The sequence below is a fragment of the Hyla sarda genome, chromosome 3 (assembly GCF_029499605.1).
Source record: "Hyla sarda isolate aHylSar1 chromosome 3, aHylSar1.hap1, whole genome shotgun sequence".
Taxonomy (NCBI): Eukaryota; Metazoa; Chordata; class Amphibia; order Anura; family Hylidae; genus Hyla; species Hyla sarda.
Window position 1 is genome coordinate 177011981 of NC_079191.1, and position 24116 is coordinate 177036096.

The 24116-nt window shown below is 41.5% G+C and overlaps 1 protein-coding gene across 3 annotated transcripts in view; it reads right to left on the reverse strand.

The window, feature by feature from the left end:
* ARMC9 (armadillo repeat containing 9) overlaps nt 1-24116 on the reverse strand; it is a 139712-nt gene that overhangs the window by 82647 nt on the left and 32949 nt on the right. For all 3 annotated transcript variants that reach the window (XM_056565556.1, XM_056565557.1, XM_056565558.1), the window contains exons 5-7: nt 19252-19407; nt 14051-14143; nt 5730-5754 (exon numbers count right to left, since the gene is read on the reverse strand). In XM_056565556.1, the coding sequence (XP_056421531.1) occupies nt 5730-5754; nt 14051-14143; nt 19252-19407 (274 nt within the window). The remainder of the gene's footprint in view (nt 1-5729; nt 5755-14050; nt 14144-19251; nt 19408-24116) is intronic.

Genomic DNA, 24116 nt, shown 5'->3' on the forward strand with positions numbered 1-24116 from the left:
ACTTAAACAGATGGTAAAAACTGCAGCTGTATGCCAAAACCTGTTTTTCATTGACTTCTATTACATACAATATATATTACTATAATAAATATATATGTGTAAAGAACTGGATTGCAACATGTACAAAAAATTTAAAAGTGTGGTTGACTACATTTTTGCATACTGCTAAATTAAACATAGTACTGTGATGGAAACAGTAAATTGGAGAATAGAACACAATGCAGACCCAGCCTAACATTTAAGGTTTTAACTACAAACTCTTATACCCAAGACAATAACAGAATAAATTTACGCATATCTATGTCATCACGCCTTGAAGAAAAGGTTGGATGACTTGGTTCCTAAAAAGGGCATTTGAGGGTAAAGATCTAATATAGAGATGGACACACTTGGGTACAATCCCAGTTTTTTTTCGGTTTTGAAATAAAAACACCTCTCAACACCAGAGCCTCAGATTACATGTTTTATAGAAGGGAATAACAACACTCAGTTCACTCTAGTGCCTTCTGAGTCAATGAAAATAAACTAAAGTCATCAAGTTAGTATATGCTAGAGGAGAAGAAAGAGTACTAGATCTGGGATGCTATTTGGCAGCATGGACTGTAGTGACTGTTGACTCCTTTTTTCATAGCATAGACTTTTGGGTATGTTCACATGGATAACAACTGCACCACATAACAGATAGTTTCCCATCTCCTGTTGACTTCAACAGGCACAAAGAAAAAGTTGTGACAGGTCATTCCTCGGAGTGGTTTTGATTTAAAGCGTATACTAAAATAAATAGGAGATAAAGAAAAAAAATAAACATGTAAAGCCACATGAAAAGAACAAAATAAGCACCAAAGACTACACAGCAAATTCTGCACCAATTTTGTTTTCTATGACCAGTTCTTTCCCACGTGAGCCTTTGGGACATGTTCAAATGAGCATAATTCTTGCGGTTTTTAGCGTGGGAACCTCAACTATTTTGCACCAAAAAACATGCAGTGTCAGCTTGGAAAACCTGACTCCCATTGACTTCAATGAGAGACAGTGAACCGTGCAAAAAAAGTAGTGACATGTCACTTTCCCATATAGTTGCACAATAAAGCTCCCATTAAAAGCAATAGAAGCTTCAGGGACAGTATCCACTGCGCCGTTAGCGATTATGCCCATGTGCACATGGTCTTCGGGCATATGCAGCTATTCACTAGATTAAAAAAATAATAAATTATACCAAACCACCAGTTGAATGTAAATTTCAACTAGTAAAAATCCGTGAAACACTTTCTCATATTTATGGAACGGCTTTTATGATAAATCACATCAAGGGTGTCACACTAAATATATGCATCATGTAAATGAGGTTTTTAAAACCCAAATTATTTATTGTATTTTGATCTGTTACAAATTTTTGCCCAATTGTGGCCTCGTACTTTTATTTTATTTTATAAACATCAAAAAGTGTAAATGAGACTGAACAAGTCATAGTAGCTCTAGCCTAGCTTTCTGCCAGTGTGGACTGCTTAGTGTGATTGATGCTGGGTAGTGAGGATTTCTTCCTCTTTATGTTGTCCTTATGCCATTGAGGAACATGCATAATGGCAATTATTAACTAAGAGGGTTTGGCTTTTTAGTAGTGCGAAATGTTTCAGATTTGAAGGATTACACATTTCTGACCAGCTTTTTGTAGGTGGAAATTTCCAGCCATTTATTCACAGGATTTTCTGTGAATTTAATAGTAAATAGGTTGGGTTGTGAAACCACGCCCCCTTTGTGGCAGACCACGCCCCTTTCAGCTTTTCACAATGCAATGTTGGCTTTGTCGCATTTTCCTGGCACTCACTGTCGCACACTGTCTGAGACAAGTCTAACACACGTCTCAGACACTATGCACAAAAAAAACCAACAAAAATTAGAGATGGTTTTAGCTTAGTAAATGAGGGCCAATGGGGGAGATTTATCAAAACCTGTTCAGAGAAAAAGTTGTCCAGTTGCCCATAGCAACCAATCAGATCCCTTCTGTTATTTTGCAGAGGCCTTGGTAAAAATGAAAGAAGCAATCTGATTGGTTGCTATGGGCCACTTTTCCTCTGGACAGGTTAAGATAAATCTCCCCCATTATGTTCGGGATTATACCACTGTGTGCCCATTTTCTGAACTTTGGGCACATGCACACTGCTGTATTTGTGGTCCCTGGTTCTTTAGGAAAAACTTGCATGAAATATGTGGCAGGAAAAAGGAATGAAAATATGTCTGTGTGGATAGATCTTAAGGTGAGTGTGAAGCAAGAGTCAGAATATTCCATGTAATCACTGCATACTTCTCTCCCAACATGTCTGATAATCATCATTTTAATGTTCCAAAAACATTGTTTTTCTCAAACTGTGGCTCATTTCCATATATCCCTTCTTCTCAGTACTAGAAGTTAACTCATTGCCCTCAGTGTTAGGCTATGTAAACAGGATTTTAAGGAAAAAAGGAGTCAGACTTTTGTGCAATGTAGAACAATCTCTAAATTTGGAACCTTTTTTTTCATATATTACACACACACACACACACACACACACACACTATACTATATAGTGTGTGTGTATATATATATATATATATACATACATACATACACACACACACACACACACACACTCTTATTAAACATTTTAGACAAAAAAATGCCCATAAAATCCTTTGTACTTAATTATACATCTGCATAAATAACAGACATAAAATGAAACAACATGTGAGCTGACATTTTTTTTTCCATTGAAGTCAGTGGGAATATGTCTAACACAGTGGCCCAGATTTTCCCACAACAACCAATCCCAGCTCAGCTTTCATTTCTTCTATAGTAAAAGATTATTTGAGATTGGTTGCTATTGGAAAACCAGACAGTTTAATATATCTGTGACAGTGTGTGTACATAAACTTACAACCAATGTCCACGTATTACAACAGCATTCCTTATGTATTGTAAAATACAATATATATATATATATATATCTATATATAAATCTTGTAAAGAGGAAAAAGGATACCTTTAAATGAAGGCACTAACAAAATTTCACGCTAGCTCAACACACATTTTAGCGTCTCATGATCATAGAGATACAACACACACAAACTCCGGTGCAGACGAACAACACAATAAAATAGCCCCAATGGTACATGTAAAATATTGGAGAGCTCTCCACACACACACACACTCTCTCTAGTATGTGATGGAGCTGGGAGATTCAAATAAAAGACAAGGGATGGGGAAGGAAAAGAAAAAATGTTTTTACTCCTAAGACCAGGAGTCTCAAACTTAAATTATCTGGGGGGCCACTGGAGGTAGCGGCTTGGTGAGGCTGGGCCGCATGTGACCCTCACATATAATGCCCCCATCATGCGCCCCTCATCATCCACCAGCAACACCCCCCACCAGCAGTAGCATCTCCATCATCCACCAGCAACGCCCCACCCCCATTCCCCCTACCCTCCTGTGGTAATAGCATGAGCTGACGGATAATGGGGATGCTATTTCTTGTGTGTGTGTGTGTGTGTGGGGGGGAAGCATTGGGTAGCAGATTCCCCCACATTAGGTCACCGTAGCACAGTTTCCCCACATTGGGCCTTAGCACAGAATCCCCACATTAGGTTGCCTTAGAACAGATTCCCCACATTAGGTAGCCTTAGCACAGATTCCCCACATTAGGTAGCCTTAGCACAGATTCCCCACATTAGGTACCGTAGCACAGATTCCTCACCTGGACAGCGCTACTTACATCTGCCTGCGGGGACTTCCTGGCAGAGGTCCGCGCTGTAAGTGACATCATCGCACGCGCTGCGCAGGACGTTGGTGTCCCTGTGTGGCGCTTGCTATGACGTCACTCACCGCACGCACCTCCGCCAGGAAGTCCCCGCAGGCAGATGTAAGTAGTGTTTGCCAAAGTGTGTGACGTCTTCTAGCATTTAGCCCTGCTCGCACAAAGGTAGTTGTGCCTGGGTGCACTGCCAGAATTGGCACTGGCCATAGGAGTCATTTATAGAGGTGATACTTTAATTTCAGAAAGTTTTTCAGTATCAGAAAAAAAATCCTCCATACTTTGCAACAGGTAATTGAAACAGATCCAGCCGTTTATCTATATTCTATTTAAAAGGGGTACTCCAGTGGAAAACTATTTTTTTAAATCAACTTGTGCCAGAAAGTTAAATTAAGGTTTGTAAATTACTTCTGTTTAAAAAATCTTAATCCTTCCAGTACTTTGCTGCTGTATGCTCCACAGGAAGTTGTTTTCTTTTTCAATTTATTTTCTGTCTGACCACAGTGCTCTCTGCTGACGCCTCTTTCCATGTAAGGAATTGGCCAGAGCAGAAGCAAATCCCCATAGCAGACCTATCCTGCTCTGGACAGTTCCTGAAATGGACAGAGGTGTCAGCAGAGAGCACTGTTGTCAGACAGAAAAGAAATCCAAAAAGAAAAGAACTTCATGTGGAGCATACAGCAGCTAATAAGTACTGGAAGGATTAAGAATTGTAAATTGTTTTCCACTGGAGTACCCCTTTAAAGGTTATCTCTTCTGTCTTGCAGGCAAATGACTGTGCATCTAGATGAAATGTATTCAGCAGAAGCAGTACTATTTCTGGCCAATATAGAACATGTATATGACATCTGAAAGAGTCATCTATAATGTTTAGTTCTTCCAGAGCTTGTGGGTGGAGCCTAATGTCTACGAGGTCTGCCATACACTGCACTCACACGGAGTAGGTGATCCTGCACTTCTCTGCGCACAGCCTAAACAGCAGCAGCCACAGCAGTAAACAATCTAAACTGTGTATAAAGCCCTGGTGTGAGATCTCTTACTTAAAGATGTATTCTACAGTCTCTCTCTAGACTTTGTATGTTTACAGTCACTGACGTCTCCCATCTCCCTCTTCCCCTCTCAATAGATGTGTATTGCTTGTGATTTGATGTCTGACTGAGCTACAAGACAAACCCTGAGTAGACCAGGACCAAACTTTGCTGCTAATGAAAGAGTTGAAGGTAGTCTAGCTTGAGTAGCTTGATAACAAGAGAAAAAGCCTTTTTGTATAATAAGATATAATAAAGATTCTTATGACTAGTGCTATTGATCTATGCAAAGTTTGATGAACTCAGTGTCTATTTATCCTGTATTAAAAAAAAAATACTTGTGTAAAGCCCAAGGATAGGCTCACACATAGTATTGTGGTCAGTATTTTAGCCACAACAGTATTTAGCCAAACAACCACAGAAAAAAAAAAAGCTAGAATGGAAAGATTTGCACCTTTTCTGTGCTTTGGACCCTCTCCCAGAATGGCTAAAAATATTCACCAAAATGTTAGGTATGAAAAACATAAGTACACCCAATGCTACCATAACCATAGTAACCACAGATTGTTTTTTAGAGGCCTTTCTAAAAAATGAAAGACGCACTCTGAGTGGTTGCTATGGACAACTGCTTCACTTTTTCACAGGTTTTGCTAAATCTTTATATAGGATATACACACACACACACATATACACATATATCATCTTTCCTGCTGTCAATTAAGCAAAACAGTATTTATTGTACCATTAGATCAGGAAATCTGTCCCTATAACAGAACACCATACTTTGGGGAATTACTATTAGTGGGTAATTGCACTACTTTTCAATATTCATCCTCCATTTGAATAGACAGAGCATGTCTTGAAATATCAGATCTGTTAAGAAAGAATAAAAACTGCCAATATACACTGTTCTCACCTCTGCTGTACTGGCCACTCTCTTTCTGGTTTTTAAAAACATGTTAAGGAAAATGCAGAATACATTGTCAAATTTCTAATAGTCATTCATCATATGCACTGTTTTGAAAAAAATAAAAACACACACACACACACACATATATATCTATACCGTATTTATCGGCGTATAACACGCACTTTTTAGGCTAAAATTTTTAGCCTAAAGTCTGTGTGCGTGTTATACGCCGATACCGCCCCAGGAAAGGCAGGGGGAGAGAGGCCGTCGCTGCCCGCTTCTCTCCCCCTGCCTTCCCTGGGGTCTAGAGCCCTGCTGCCGGCCCTTCTCACCCCCTGGCTATCGGCGCCGCTGCCCGTTCTGTCCCCCTTACTATCGGTACCGGCGCCCCATTCCCTGCGCCGATAGCCAGGGGGAGAGAAGGGGCAGCGGCACCCATTGCCGGCGCCGCTGCCCCGTTGCCTCCCCCCATCCCCGGTGGCATAATTACCTGAGTCGGGTCCGCGCTGCTGCAGGCCTCCGGCGTGCGTCCCCTTCGTCGTTGCTATGCGCTGCACGGCGCGGCGCATGACGTCAGTGCGCCGCGCCGTGCATAGCAACGACGCAGGAGACGCACGCCGGAGGCCTGCAGCAGCGCGGACCCGACTCAGGTAATTATGCCACCGGGGATGGGGGGAGGCAACGGGGCAGCGGCGCCGGCAATGGATGCCGCTGCCCCTTCTCTCCCCCTGGCTGTCGGCGCCGCTTCTCTCCCCCTGGCTATCGGCCCCGGCAGTGGGGCGCCGGTACCGATAGTCAGGGGGACAGAACGGGCAGCGGCGCCGATAGCCAGGGGGAGAGAAGGGCCGGCAGCAGGGCTCTAGACCACAGGAAAGGCAGGGGGAGAGAAGCAGGCAGCGACGGCCTCTCTCCCCCTGCCTTTCCTGGGGGTATATAGGGGTATACACGCACCCTCATTTTACCATGGATATTTGGGTAAAAAACTTTTTTTACCCAAATATTCTTGGTAAAATGAGGGTGCGTGTTATAGGCCGGTGCGTGGTATACCCCGATAAATACATATATATATTCAAAAACAATGCAGCACTACTTCACCATTAGATGCCCGGTGCCAGCGCCCCGACTCGATCAAAGTCCATGTAATAGAAAACAATGGGGCAGCACTCCAAAATTGCAAAAAAGTGTAAAAATTTATTCCTTCATGTCAAAATTCAAAGCGACGTTTCAGCTCCCAACTGGAGCTTTTTTCAAGCATGAAAATCATGCTTGAAAAAAGCTCCAGTTGGGAGCTGAAACGTCGCTTTGAATTTTGACATGAAGGAATACATTTTTACACTTTTTTGCAATTTTGGAGTGCTGCGCCATTGTTATATATATATATATATATATATATATATATATATATATATATATATATATATAGCATTGCTTACTAGCTAAGATTCTTTGTTCACCACCCCACAGCCGTGTAATGTTTTCCTAGGTCTGCCTAAAAAGTCTGGCATTAAATGAATCACCACAAGAGCTATGTTTAACAACAGTCACCTCCTAGTATCTTAGGAAAGAATACAAAGATGATGTGGGCAAGCTAAGAGATAAGCAGGAGTACTGTACAAGGCCAATGACAACGCTGGTGAATTTTGCCTTTAAGAGTTTAAAAAGGTCTACATCATCACTTCAACCTTTCTACATACCTACCATCTAATAAATTCTTAAAAGTTAAACAAAACAGCTGTCAATATATTTTGGCACAATTATAGTGGCTATGACACCAATTTATTCAAGTTTGTTGGATGTAGTCAGTCAGTAATTGTGAACCAACCTGCAAAGTATGCCTTCCCTAGTGTTGTCTTATAGCCAAATCCAAACAGATCAGTTTTGGATTTTACTTTCATTTTCAGTCACAACTCTAGTAGACATGTCATACTATATATTACAGGCCGTCACTGAATTTCTCACTGCCCTGTTAGCTTGTTTATAGAATACCACTGAAAAATACATACAGGATTAGGGAATGGATATTTTATAAAAAATTAAAGTGTACATCAAAATATTTCAAACGTGAATACTTGACACAACACTGGCCTTAGGTTCGGCAGTACGCTGTGCAATATCTTCCACTGATGTCCTCTCTTAGGGGTATGTTCACACGAGCTGACCCACAGCATATTTTACGCTGCGGATCCGCCGCTGAAGGACCACTGCATGGCGGCTTTACATGTGCCTGCTCGGAGTGGCAATACACCGCTACGAGCTGACACACTGAAGCGATGTGCGAGTCCCCTCGCATGCGCGGTGTACTAGCACACATTGTTTGCGCTCCCCTAGCTCCATGAGCTAAGCAGAGAGCAGCCACGATGTGCGAGAGTATACTGCGCATGCGCACTGTGACTCTCACATCGCAGTGTGTCTGCTCGTAGCAGCGTATTGCTGCTCAGAGCAGGCACATGTAAAGCCACCATGCAGGGATCCTTCAGTGCCGGATCCGCAGCGTAAAATACGCTGTGGGTCCGCTCGTGTGACCGTATCCTTAGGCCGTGTTCACATAGCAGAAATTTTGCTGCAGCAGAGTCCCATTTATTACAATGGAATTCTGCTGCAGAGTTCACACAACAGAATTTCGGCGTCAAATATTTCTGCCACGGAAATTACGATTTTTTTTAATGATATGAAATATTATGATATATATATTTAGCATTTAAATAACCATACTACACATAAGCAACTGTTGTAAAATGTCCAATAATACAGTTTCCAAAGTCTAATCAATAACTAAAGGAATTTAGTTGCATTCCTTTTTTACAGGTTCAGCTCCCAAGTGTGGGCCATAAAGGTGCAAGCTATGAGTGCTGAGGGCATGAAGAACATTGTTAGCCCTTTTAGCAAAAACATATAAAATAGTGTTACGCCTTCTGCATTACAGGAGCCAATGAGATTATCAATGCCAATACACAGCCATGTCAGTAAAGCACAAACAGATTCCTAGAAAGAAACACAGTTATTACTTATATCTCTTTGGGTATTAAAGGGCTGTGCCACCAGCCATTGTAAAGGCATTGGGGGACATTTATCAAAGCATTTAGTAGGTTTATTTTGCTTAAAATTGTCGCAAAAAAGTTGCACGTGCGACTACGCTCTTTTTTTCTGCGACTTTTTGCATGTTCAGTGTCCTAAGCAAAAATAATAATCTTGCTTACCAAAGCAAAAAGTGATTTTTGACTTGCAGTGGTCAGAGATTTATCAAGTGCGAAAGTCGCATCGCATGAAAAAACTTACTAAATTTACTCCAGCTCAGACATGGAGCAGAAAAAGCCACTACCAAAGCAAAAAAAGAAAAAGTGCTTACGTGAAAGAAAATTATCAACAGGCTGAAAGCAGTTGATAAATAAGTCGCACATAAGCAAAAAAAATTGTAAGAAAAAAAAATTACTAAAAAAGGAATACATAAGCAAACATTGATAAATGTCCCTCATTGAGTGTATGTGATCTAGACAAAAGGAGGGGCATTTATCAAATCTGTGCTTTCTTCTGTACTGGCCTTCATGCTGAAAAGTTGGAGAATTAGTGGCGGGTGTGTGACAAATTTATCAAATGGAGCAGGGACGTGCACAGACATTTTGGAGGGCAGGGGGCTCAAATAAAAAAAAAGGCACTTAATTATAAAAAAAACTTTTTTTTAGAAAGGTTAGTAAAAGCCTTACATATGTTAAAGGGGAACTCTGGTACAGAACATCTGATCCTCTCCTACTCACATGATAGGAGATAATTGTCTGATTTCAGAGGGTCTGACCGCTGGGACCCCCTGCTATCTCCTGTCGTGCACCCTGGCTCTTCTCATGTCGACCACTGCGCGAAGAGGTGGCAGACATGTCCCTCCGTGTAGCTCTATGGGAAAGCCGGAGATAGAGCGTTCAGGTATCTCTGGCTCTCCCATAGAGATACACGGAGGGACGTGTAAGCCACCTCTTCGCGCAGTGGTCGACAGTAATCCATGCATGGTGCTGAGGTCGCTCCGTACATGAGAAGAGCCAGGGTGCACGGCACAAGAGAGTGGGGGAGAGGGGGTCCATGCGGTTGGACCCTGTGGATAGGGAATAATATGTTCTGTATTGGAGTTCCCCTTTAACAAAACACAATTCCTGAGGTAGGGACCTCCGTTGTCCTGTCAGCTAAATAGGACCCTGCATCACCCCACCTAGGTTCCGATCAGCCCCCCTAATTTGCACTTTTAGATGCCACAATCAACTTTGATCACAGCATCTAAAGTGTTAGTTACGGACATTGCTGTGATCGCTGAGGTCTGGCATTAACTGCGTTCTGGCTGCTGATAACAGCCATTACTTACCGGCTTTGAAGCAAGTTCAGCTCCATATCTCATTTCAAAGTCTTTTAGCATCCTCTAGATGTTAAAAAATGATATGTATGCGATAATAAAAATGGACTATATAAATTGAATTACAAATAAAGACTAAAAACTATAATACTATTACTTCACATTTGACAGGTTACACTGTCATGAATGATACCTCCAAATGTCTGCTGCAGCTGCACTAGGACAGCAGGCTCTCTCCCTGTATATGAGGGTCCCTACCTGCAGCCATCTCCGTCCGATCAGCGATCTGCTGTTCCATGCCTGCTCAGGTGGCTGAAGCAGCAGAGTGCAGATAACACTGATCAATGCTATGCTATGGAATAGCATTGAACAGTGTATACAATCAGAATATTGCATATAATAATTCCCTATGGGGACTAAAAAAAAATGGTGTAAAAATAGTAAAAAAAAAATTAAGTTAATAAATGTGATTTAACCCCCTTCCCTAATAAAAGTTTGAATCACCCCCCTTTTCCCATTTAAAAAAAATGTAAACAAAAATAAACCTAAGCATACATGGTATCACTGCGTGTGTAAATGTCCAAACTATAAAATTATAATGTTAATTAAACTGTGCGGTCCATTAAAAAAAATTCCAAAGTCCAAAATTGGGTATTTTTGGTCATTTTGTATACCCTAAAAATATGTATAGAAGGCGATCAAAAAGTCCCATCAAAACAAAAGTTACTGCAGATCAATAAATAAATACAGAAAAATAAAAAAGTTCTAGGGGTCAGAAGATGATAATTTTAAACACACTCATTTTGGTGCATGTATTTATAATTTTTTTCAGTAGTATAATAAAATAAAACCTACATAAATTGGGTGTCCCTGTAACCGTATTAACCTAGAGAATAGATATAAAAGGTGTAATTTTTACCCAAAACCATTACACTGCATTGAAACGGAAGCAACAAAAAAAAAAAATAACAAAATGGTGTCTTTTTCTTCAATTTTGTCCCACAAATAATTTTTGTAGATTTTGTGGTGAAATGACTGGATTTAATATTATATTTTAATAGCTTGGACATTTCCGCACGTGGCGATACCACATATGTTCATTTTTGTTTACATTATTTAATTTTATTAGGTAAGTATTATTAGGTAAGGGGCTTATTCACATTTATTAACACTTTTTTTTTAAAAATATTTTATTCACTATTTTGTATCACCACCTCCAGTTTTCAGGGCAACAATGAACTACAACTCCCATTATGTAAAGTGACAATGCATTTCAAGCTCAAAACCTCCAGGACACAAGGCAAGATGGCACTACAGACTGTGCAGTGCCTTCTTGTGTTGTGTGCTGGAGGTTGTGAGCTTGTAATGCACTGTCACTTTACATACTGGAGGTGGTAGTGCATTGTCCCTTTCCATGCTAGGGGTTGTACTGCTTTAACCTTTTGCATATTAGAGTCTGTACTACAAACTTAAATATGTATAGTGACAAAGCACTACAATCCCCAGCATGTATAGTGACAAAGCACTACAATCCCCAGCATGTATAGTGACAAAGCACTACAATCTCCAGCATGAATAGTGACAAAGCACTACAATCCCCAGCATTTATAGTGACAAAGCACTACAATCCCCAATATGAAAAGGGACAAGGAACTACAATTGTTGTAGTGCTTTGTTCCTTTGACTACTGAAGGTCACACATAAGAAAACCACTAAATTACAACTATTACCGGGGCAGGCAGGGCAGAGGGTAGACAGATCACAGAAGACACTTCAGGAATGCAGAGGGAAACAGGAGCGCGGACTCCTCTGCTGTAATGACTCTGCTGGGGTCACGTGACCTAGCAGACGTGCGCACGTCATTTACCCAGGCAGCCCCTGCGCTCTTCCTGAGAGGAAGAGGACTGCTGGGAGCCTCAGGATAGGTTCAGGGGGAATGTTGCGCTGGCCAGACAGTAAAGAGAGTGAGCAGACCAGAGTGGGAGGGGAAGGAGAAGGAGGGGGGCTCGGGGTTGGTGGGTTATGTGAATCAGGAGTTTTGCTGACAACCTGCCCGGACTTGAGCAGTGCTGTAGTTGTACAAAAAAAAAAAAAAGGCCATTAAAGGGGCAGCTGCAAAAAAGGGCAGGGGCTAGAGCCCCCTTTGAAGCCTATGTGTGCACGTCCCTGAAATGGAGTACAGACTTTGCTGAATGACCACAGAACTGTATTACCTTAAGTGACGCAGAGAGTGGCGTCCGTGCGACAATTGTATTAACTGTAGCATGGACCTCAATAGAATTGTCCCAGAGTAATATAGGGCAGGGATGACCTGTGATAACTTCTAAATCTGGCCCGTGCAACTTTAAAAAAAAAAATAAATCATGTTGCATATGATAAATTAGTTATTACAGCACAAAGTGATCTAAATAAGAACCCTTCATATTCATGACATTTAAAACAGTCCAAATTAAATGTTGCAGAAAAAGTCGCACAGGGTCAGCCTAAATAGATTGATAAATTCCCCTCAAGGTTTATAGTTTCCCGCTTGCTGCCTTATTTACTGTCTGGAGGACAGACAAAGATAGCTGAGTACAGCACAGGATTCTGTCTCTCACAGTCCCATAGACAATGGCCCTCATTTACTTAGAAAATCAGGTTGTAAGTCTATCTTATTTTCTTATTATTTCCCCTGGTATTTATTATTATGTCGCATCCTGTTTGTCACACGTGGGTTTTGTTGGTTTTGGTTTCCAACTCCTCTGAGCTGTCGGGAAAAAATCCACAACAATTCAACAAATTCGGGTTGGAAACCTTTATAAATACGTGGTAAAGCTCAGAAATGTTGGGTTACGCCCCTTTTTCGGGTTTGGGAGAATCCACATTGGGTCCGTCGGAAAAAAATGTTGCAACGTGTCGCAGACTGGCGCGAGATGTCTGCGACATGTCGCAGACAAAGATGCGCCAAAAAAACCCGACAAAACAAGTCGGGTTTAGAATAGTAAATGAGGGCCAATATGTAAGAATAAGAGATACCGACACTGAGGCGTACCCAGCACCCACCGGGGGAACACACCCAAGGGAGGTCACAGGTTGCCAAAGCGTCGCTACTGCCTACATGTTGGCCACAAGAGAGGAAATACTTGCTCCAGATCTCTATTAACCTGGGATGGGGAGGGGGTTTTAATCAGGGAGGCAGCTGAGTACCTATCTAGCTACTTTGCTTCCTACCTGACCACTTACCTACCTAGATACATGGATACTTACATATCTAAGAATGTATTTACCTATTAGGAGTGGGGGAGGCTACCTATTAAGGGAACTAAATACTTTGAGACATTTCTACCTAATGGGTGGAAACTACCTGCTTACTGGTGGTATATAGCTACTTAATGGGGGACCCACTAACCTACCCCTTTTATCCATACACAGAACACACAAAGATGAGGGGAGCCTGCACTTTTCTCCCTGCACAGACTACACAGCCTGAAAGTCATGAAAAACATGTCTCTTACTTACAGATCTGTCTGTATTATCTCTCTCTCTCTCTCTGCAATTGCTGCTTTGTGTACAGGCACTTCCCTCCCATCTCCTTCCTCCCCCCTCCATAGGTTTGTATTGCCTGCCTGCAAATTGATGCCTGAAAGTGCTGAAAGGTAAAAACATGTTTTATCTGATGAGGAATACATTCTGACAGGTGAGTGAAGAAACCTGATAAGAGAAATAAGCACTATTGTCTAATAAGATATATTACAAATTTTCTTCTATTCATTTGTACTATTGATATATGTAAAGTTTGTTGAAATGACAGGTACACTGTAGGCAGCTTATGCCGCACGATCACAGGTAGGGAAGCATAGGTGACATGACAGAGCAGCTTTAATTGTGAAATATTCTCAGTTAAAGCTAAGAAAATCATATGTAAAGTAAATAAATAAATTCAGTAATCATCCAAAGCATAGGAGCCTATAATGTAATATTTCTTTGCTTCAGTTTAAACATTTGCAAAGGATACATATAGTGAAACAAGACGAGGAGTACTTCCAGCCTTCAGAGTCAATGATAGAAACTTTTCCAATCTAGACTTTAGCTCAGGAGCCCAGGAATCCTGAAAGTAAACGAAAATGTATACATTATAAAACATATCCAGATAATAATGGGAGATCATTGCAGTGCAGTATTGGCAATGCAGATGCAATGGGAACAACATTGAATCACATAGATAATCTCACAATGTGACAAGCATTGGAATTGTATGCATGGAATTTACATCCCAGACATCACAAACCACCATAAACTCAAAAATACTGAGAGGGGGGGGGGGGTCTGATGACTCATTATGCAGTAATGCTGACATGAAGACTCTTTTATACGGTTCTGTATTGTCTGCAAACCGTGAATAATGCTTGACTATTTAATCACTATGTTAATACGAAAAGGGTCTCCGACAGTCAAACAGTCACTAATGTAGTCATTGTGCGTCTCTAAACCATTTATTACTCAATGCAATATTTTGTTTTATTCATAAAATAAATAATCCTATTGAAATGACTTCAGCAGAAGCACTCATGAAAAGAGTTGTACTCAGTAAACTACCGTATTTATCGGGGTATACCACGCACCGGCCTATAACACGCACCCTCATTTTACCAAGGATATTTGGGTAAAAAAAGTTTTTTACCCAAATATCCATGATAAAATGAGGGTGCGTGTGTGCGCGTGTATACCCCGATACATCCCCAGGAAAGGCAGGGGGAGAGAGGCCGTCGCTGCCCGCTTCTCTCCCCCTGCCTTTCCTGGGGTCTAGAGCGCTGCTGTCGGCCCTTTTCACCCCCTGGCTATCGGCGCCGCTGCCCGTTCTGTCCCCCTATCGGTGCCGGTGCCGATAGCCAGGGAGAGAGAAGCGGCGCCGACAGCCAGGGGGAGAGAAGGGGCAGCGGCACCCATTGCCGGCGCTGCTGCCCCGTTGCCTCCCCCCATCCCCGGTGGCATAATTACCTGAGTCCGGTCCGCGCTGCTCCAGGCCTCCGTCGTGCGTCCCCGGCGTCATTGCTATGCGCTGAACGGCGCGGCGCATGACGTCAGAGCGCCGCGCCGTGCATAGCAACGACGGAGGCCTGGAGCAGCGGGGACCGGACTCAGGTAATTATGCCACCGGGGATGGGGGGAGGCAACGGGGCAGCGGCGCCGTCAATGGCTGTCGGCGCCGCTTCTCTCTCCCTGGCTATCGGCGTCGGCACAGATAGTCAGGGGGACAGAACGGGCAGCGGCGCCGATAACCAGGGGGTGAAAAGGGCCGACAGCAGCGCTCTAGACCCCAGGAAAGGCAGGGGGAGAGAAGCGGGCAGCGACGGCCTCTCTCCCCCTGCCTTTCCTGGGGGTGTATCGGCGTATAACACGCACACAGACTTTAGGCTAAAAATTTTAGCCTAAAAAGTGCGTGTTATACGCCGATAAATACGGTATTTTATATTTAAAGAACATATAAATACTTATTATTGTGATCTAAAAGCTGGCAATATACATATACAGATAATGGTCATTCGAAATGGTGTTCTCTGGCCATGTCAGGTGACACCACTGTGTAAATCACAGGTAAATGCACAATGGCCAACAGCAGACTAATGTCTGCAGAAAATGTGATTGCACGTAACAGATTTTTCCAGCCCTGGTCAGCTGAAAAAAAAAAAAAAAAAAATTAATAATAATAATAATAAATTATATATATATATATATATATATATATATATATATATATATATATATATACACACCCACAGTGATGTGACAGTTGAGACTGACATGTTGCTAGCAGGATTGGTTGTACGACCGATCCCAGTGGACTCTGATCAGCAATGTTGTGGCCAAACAAAGTTCAACATATATGGCCAGCTTAACCCCTTAACCCCTTAAGGACGCAGGACGTAAATGTACGTCCTGGTGAGGTGGTACTTAAGGCACCAGGACGTACATTTACGTCCTGTGCATAACCGCGGGCATCGGAGCGATGCCCGTGTCATGCGCGGCTGATCCCGGCTGCTGATCGCAGCCAGGGACCCGCCGGCAATGGCCGACGCCCGCGATCTCGCGGGCGTCCGCCATTAACCCCTCAGGTGCCGGCATCAATACAGATCCCGGGATCTGCGGCAGTGCGCGATTTGAATGAATGATCGGATCGCCCGCAGCGCTGCTGCGGAGATCCGATCATTCATAACGCCGCACGGAGGTCCCCTCACCTTCCTCCGTCCAGCTCCCGGCGTCTCCTGCTCTGGTCTGTGATCGAGCAGACCAGAGCAGAAGATGACCGATAACACTGATCTGTTCTATGTCCTATACATAGAACAGATCAGTATTAGCAATCATGGTATTGCTATGAATAGTCCCCTATGGGGACTATTCAAGTGTAAAAAAAAAATGTAAAAAAATGTAAAAGTAAAAGTAAAAAAAAAAAGTGAAAAATCCCCTCCCCCAATAAAAAAGTAAAACGTCCGTTTTTTCCTATTTTACCCCCAAAAAGCGTAAAAAATTTTTTTTATAGACATATTTGGTATCGCCGCGTGCGTAAATGTCCGAACTATTAAAATTAAATGTTAATGATCCCGTACGGTGAATGGCGTGAACGAAAAAAAAAAGTCCAAAATTCATACTTTTTTAATACATTTTATTTAAAAAAAATTATAAAAAAATGTATTAAAAGTTTTTTATATGCAAATGTGGTATCAAAAAAAAGTACAGATCATGGCGCAAAAAAATGAGCCCCCATACCGCCGCTTATACGGAAAAATACAAAAGTTAGAGGTCATCAAAATAAAGGGATTATAAACGTACTAATTTGGTTAAAAAGTTTGTGATTTTTTTTTAAGCGCAACAATAATAGAAAAGTATGTAATAATGGGTATCATTTTAATCGTATTGACCCTCAGAATAAAGAACACCGTAATTTTTACCGTAAATAGTACGGCGTGAAAACGAAACCTTCCAAAATTAGCAAAATTGCGTTTTTAATTTCCCCGCAAAAATAGTGTTTCTTGGTTGCGCCATACATTTTATGATATAATGAGTTCTGTCATTACAAAGGACAACTGGTCGCGCAAAAAACAAGCCCTCATACTAGTCTGTGGATGAAAATATAAAAGAGTTATGATTTTTAGAAGGCGAGGAGGAAAAAATGAAAACGTAAAAATTTAATTGTCTGAATTGTCAAATTGGCTGAGTCCTTAAGGGGTTAAATACAGTGGTCCGGGGGAGCAGAAAAGGTCCTACCAGTTCTGCTCCCTAGCATTTACTTCCATCCCCTGCCCATCTCAAAAGTATACCTTCCGAGAGTGTGTCAGTTATGACCATCACATGCAGGTGAAACCATACCCAAACATGATGACCAATGGCTGCAGGACGTTGTGACAACATTTTGGTCATTGGTTTCGCCTGCATGTGATGATCTTGACTGCCATCTCCCCCCTCCCCTCTCGTTTTCGAAGGCATACTTCCAAGACGGGCAGAGGGCGGAATAAAGAGCAACCCCTTCAACAGCAGGTCTCTAGTTGACTCCTGGGTAACAATTCCATTTAAGTGGCTGTATACGAGAGGGAACGCAGCAGGTCAAGAGACTCTTCATGCTCAACAAGAAACCTCTCCTGTTAGTTTCCTGAAGTGCTCTGGCCTCATTTCCTAACTTGAGAGTCCATCAGTCATAAAGTTCTGGATTACAAATAACATTACTAAGGAAGCTACAGTAAAACACATAAATAACATCAAATGTTCAAGTAACAAGAAAGTTCTTGCATCCTTGTTACGCAGTTACAGTCATGGTCGTAAATGTTGGCAAACCTGAAATTTTTCAAGAAAATGAAGTATTTCTCACAGAAAAGGATTGCAGTAACACATGTTTTGCTATACACATGTTTATTACCTTTGTGTGTATTGCAACTAAATCAAAAAAGGGAGGGAAAAAAGGCAAATTGGACATAATGTCAAACCAAACTTCAAAAATGGGCTGGACAAAATTATTGGCACCCATAACTTAATATTTAGTTGCACACCCTTTTGAAAAAGTAACTGAAATCAGTCGTTTCCTATAACCATCAATAAGCTTCTTACACCTCTCAGCCGGAATGTCGGACCACTCTTCCTTTGCAAACTGCTCCAGGTCTCTCTTATTGGAAGGGCGCCTTCTCACTGTATGTACGGTGTTCTTTTCTTTATAGGCCTCATCCCATTTTCGGTAAACAATAGAATGATGTGCTTTACCAAAGAGCTCTATCTTGGTCACATCTGTCCATAAGACATTTTCCCAGAAGTATTTTGGCTTACTCAAGTTCATTTTGGCAAAATTAAGTCTTGCTTTTTTATTTCTGTGTCAGCAGTGGGGTCCTCCTGGGTCTCCTGCCATAGCATTTCATTTCATTTAAATGTTGACGGATAGTTCGCGCTGACACTGATACTCCCTGAGCCTGCAGGACAGCTTGACTATCTTTGGAACTTGTTTGGGGCTGCTTATCCACCATCCGGATTATCCTGCGTTGACACCTTTCATCAATTTTTCTCTTCCATCCATGCCCTGGGAGATTGGCTACAGTGCCATGGGATGCAAACTTCTTGATAATGTTGCGCACTGTGGACAAAGGCAAATCTAGATCTCTGGAGATGGACTTGAGAACCAAAATTGTGGAAAAATATCAACAAATCTCAAGGTTACAAGTCCTCAGACAGTTCTCTTCTTCTCTTTCTGTTGTCCACGTTTAGTGTGGCACACACAGACACACAATGCAAAGACTAAGTGAACTTCTCTCCTTTTTATCTGCTTTCAGGTGTGACTTTTATATTGCACACACCTGTTACTTGCCCCAGGTGAGTTTAAAGGAGCATCACATGATTGAAACAATCTTATTTTTCCACAATTTTGAAATGGTGCCTATAATTTTGTCCAGCCCAATTTTGGAGTGACATTATTTTCAGTTTGCTTTTTTTCCTCCCTTTTTTTTGTTTAGTTCCAATACACACAAAGGGAATAAACGTGTATAGAAAAACATGTGTTAATGCAATCCTTTTCTGTGAGAAATACTTCATTTTCTTGAAAAATGTCAAGGGTGCCAACATTTACGGCCATTACTGTATGTGAAATAGGCTTTTTCTCCAGGCGAATGGGTAAGATTTTATTAGCAATGCCAGTTCAATTTCACTATGCAGTTGGATCTCTCTATTTGTGTTAAGAGCTACCTGGAAAAGGTCTCTGAAGGATGGATGAGCAGCTGGATTAGGAACAAAGGGAAGGGCATAGAATGGAAGGAATTCTGTAGTCTGGCTCAGTGCCGCTCCACTGGTTTCCAAGTAGGTTTTAAAATGAGAAATCCGCTCTTCACAGTCAGCACGATCCTATATTTATATAAACAGGAAAGTGATTTTAGCACATTAATATCTCTCCTAAAATGAATTATATCTAAAAGTCTGTAAACTACAACTTAAAAGTGACACCCCTAAAAAAGCTGCATTAATCAGAAGAAAATAAAGTTATACTTAACTATTCTCCACTGTTATGGAGATCCTTCTCAGTCATCACACAGGTAGATTTTCAGGTTCGAGGAGCAGTTCTCGTGAGCTGCACAGAAACATGCAGTCTACAAGGCCATGTTCACACAACAGAATTTCTGTGTGGAATTCTGCATTAGAATACTGCACGGTGATTCCGCTGCAGACGAGTACTGTTGAATTAAACGGGATTATGCTGCGATGTGCACATTACGGAATTTCTGCACCAGATGTTTCTGGCACAGAAATTTAGATGTCTGCAAAAATAATTAACCTGTCTGTTCTGTCTGCGGACGCAGCTGGGAATGCATAGCAATCTATGAGACCGCGCATTGCTGTGTGATCCTAGCGGCGGCATGTTATGCTAGCACCTGTAGTCTACGGAATGTCTGCATAGAGATTTTCCGCGCAGACATTCCAAGGTGTGAACATTGCCTAATTCCTGGTGCATGCAAAACAGGCATTGCTTACTGTTTGCCTTTCTTACACCACATGCAGACCTAGCAAATTTTTTCTGCTGAAGATTCAGCCACGAATTGGGTGAAAACGGTCAGGGATCAAAAGACAAAATAGATGTAAGTTACATTTGAAAATCTACAACATGCTAAAAAACCTGAACATACTTGTATCAACAGTTAATTCCTGGACACTGTACACACATTCATTTTGCTTTTAATTATGCGTAGCTTAATATAACTTTTTTTTATAATGTCTGAACAGGAAATGTACAGGAGATGCATGGACAAAGATATGTGGGAGGATGGGGCATTAATAATCAGACAATAGACCATTAAACATGGCAATGACAAGGATGTGAGCAGCCATCTCCTACAAGCCAAGAAAAGCAGACCACTCCTGAGACTGATATCTCTCTTGTCAGATATATAACAAGGATCACAAAAGGCCACAGCACAGGAAGTCTAGCATTAAAAATCTAGATCTCAATCTTTGTTTATACATCTCCACCTTAGGCATCCTTTACATACGTGCGTTGGAAGTTTCCCCCCCCCCCCCCCCTCCATTGCTGCAGAAAATGCACCAGAGGGAAAATGAACCAAGAACGGATTCGACTCGCCGGACAAGAATAGACTGTCCCAATCAAATCAGTGCGATCAGTTATTGCTTCATTTTCTGCAGCACCCGAGATCTGTCCAGGGATTACAAACAATGGACACCAAATGCTACACAACCGATGCCAACTGATGCACTTCTGGCACCAGTTGTGACATCAATTGTGGCAAGTTTCGCCCAGTTTTGCTGGAGCCGGATATATGTAACTCTAGCCTTACTACTTCCAGTTTCTTAAAAAAAAAAAAATATAGGAAGGCACTTATAGCAATACCTGATTAAATAAATATGCCATAATCTTGCAATGGCAATAAAGAATGCCAACCTCGATAAGACCAGTGACACCCCTACTGGCACTAAATATGTTGCAGTCCAGACCATGCAAGGCTGTATATTCTTATGTATATACATAATCAGATTAAATGGATACTCCAAGGAAGTGTGTATATATATATATATATATATATATATATATATATATATATATATATATATATATATATATACACATACATATACACACACACACACACACACACACACACACACCGCCCAAAGCCACCACACTACCTGGATATGTTCCCTGTAAACCATCCTGCCGGATGTGCATGGCTCCTGTGGCCCCTGTTGTCTTTTCTGGCTGCTTGATATTCTTTGCCATCCTGCCTTCCCCTTGCCTACATCTCCAAGCAATCATTGCAGATCTGCTCTTCCAGCCAACTCACTCTGAGAGCAGTAGCCACCCTCCTGCTCTGAGCAGCAGAGAAAGGTTGGAATGCAATGCTATAGCAGTAGAAATGTGCTCACCTTGTAGTGTTACGCTCAGGGCACCACACCAATATGCACTTGGAATAAATATATGTTATATATGCAGATGTCAGGAACTGCCTGCATCATACAGGGGTCCATGAAAGGAGCAGTGTACACACTAGAAGTCACAAAAGAGATCCAGAAGGCTCTAGAAAAAGCCTGCTGGGTGGCACCAACCGGAAGATTATTTATTAGACAAATAACAGACTACGTGTTTTCGAGTGAAAACTTCTCTCTTGATCAGGACCTGACAAAAAAAGGAGTTTTCTCTCGAAAGGTGTAGTCTGTTGGTTATGTAACAAATTATATTTTTTATTGTATATAATTGATTCATTCTGCCTATCTGGTATCCTTTTTCTTAATTATTCCCCTTGATCCCTTCTGTGACTTCTAGTGGGTAATATATATTATCAGACAAAAAAGAAATCCTTCTTTTTCCTGTTAATAAGCTTTTTTTTCCTCTCCCCTCATGTTAAACTGTCAATCAGCTCAATTCCATCCTGTGTTTCCAAGACAGACCTGACACTCACTCTTATTACAGCTGCCCATACAAGTCTAAAGGAGGCAGAGGAGGGAAACAAAAGATAGGAGAGGGAGTGTTTGCAGAGACACAGAAGCTGCAGAGAGACAGGAAAGAGACAACAGATCTGACTGCTTTATCATGCCTTTCATGCTGCACCCAGGGCCTGCAAAGTCAAGTTTATATTAAGTGTTTCTGCACTAAAGCTAGGTACAAATGGGGTTTCTGCACTAAAGCAAGGAATAATAATAATAATAATAATAATAATAATAATAATAATAAGGATAATATACAGTGGGGCAAAAAAGTATTTAGTCAGCCACCAATTGTGCAAGTTCTTCCACTTAAAAATATGAGAGAGTCCTGTAATTGTCATCATAGGTATACCTCAACTATGAGAGACATAATGAGAAAAAAAATCCTTAAAATCACATGGTCTGATTTTTAAAGAATTTATTTGTAAATTATCGTGGAAAATAAGTATTTGGTCGATAACAAAAGTTAATCTCAATACTTTGTTATGTACCCTTTGTTGGCAATGACAGAGGTCAAACATTTTCTGTAAGTCTTCACAAGGTTTTCACACACTGTTGCTGGTATTTTGGCCCATTCCTCCATGCAGATCTCCTCTAGAGCAGTGATCTTTTGGGGCTGTCGCTGGGCAACATGGACTAAGGATAGGGGATGTTTCAGATAGCGGGGGGTCCGACCGCAGGGACCCCAGCAATCTCCCGTATGGGGATGGGGCGTGTTGACCACCGCACAAAGCGGCGGCTGACACGCCCCCTCAATACAACTCTATGGAAGAGCCGAAGCGCTGCCTTCAGCAATCTCCGGCACTGCCATAGCGCTGTATTGAGGGGGCGTGTCGGCCGCCGCTTCATGCGGTGGTCAACACACGCTATCGGGCCGGAGAGCCGGGGCCCCGTACGAGAGATCGCGGGGGGTCCCAGCAATCAGACCCCCCCACTATCTGAAACTTATCCCCTATCCTTAGGATAGGGGATAAGTTTTTCAGGACTGGACAACTGCTTTAAAGATGAAGTTACAGGTCTGTGTGAGACAGAAATCTTGCTTGTTTGTAGGTGACCAAATACTTATTTTCCACCATAATTTGCAAATACATTCTTGAAAAAAAAAAAATCAGACAATGTGATTTTTTTTTTCTCACTATGTCTCTCATAGTTGGGGTATACCTATGATGAAAATTACAGGCCTCGCTCATCTTGGGAGAACTTGCACAATTGGAGGCTGACTAAATACTTTTTTGCCCCAGTGTCTGTGTGTGTGTGTGTGTGTGTGTACACATACATTCTGTTTCTATAGAAACTTTTAAATACATAAAAGGGAATCAACACGGTAAAGAACGAGAGCATATTTAAAAGAAGAAAAACTACCACAAGGGGAACATCATTTTAAATTAGAGGGGCAAAGGTTTATGCAGTAATATCAGGAAGTATTACTTTACTGAGAGAGAAGTGGATGCATGGAACAACCTTCCTGCAGAAGTGGTAGCTGCAAATACAGTGAAAGAGTTTAAGCATGCATGGGATAGGCATAAGGCTATCCTTCAAATAAGATAGGGCCAGGGACTATTGTTAGGATTCATATTATTGAGCAGACTAGATGGGCCTAAAGGTTGTTATCTGCCGACACATTCTATGTATATGTATATATATATATATTATATATATATATATATATATATTTATATTTATATAGTAAATTTAAGTAGCTGTATTATTAGTCCAATGATGCAGATGCAAATCAAAAAATGTTGCAGTATCTTGTAATACCTTTTTTATTGGACTAACAGAATTTTGTAGAGACAAGCTTTCGTGATTTCTCCCTTTATCAAGTCTAAAGCAAATCGCTTTAGACTTGATAAAGGGAGAAATCCCGAAAGCTTGTCTCTACAAAATTCTGTTAGTCCAATAAAAAAGGTATTACAAGATACTAGACAATAGAAGGCGTCCAGCACCAAGAAGGCAGGTAAAATCATGCTTTATTAGAGGTACAGAAAATAACAAAACATCATACAAGGAGTGTTGTGCCTACGCGTTTCGGGCTGGTGTGCCCTTAGTCATGGCATCAGGTATTACAAGATACTGTAACATTTTTTGATTTGCATATATATATATATATATATATATATATA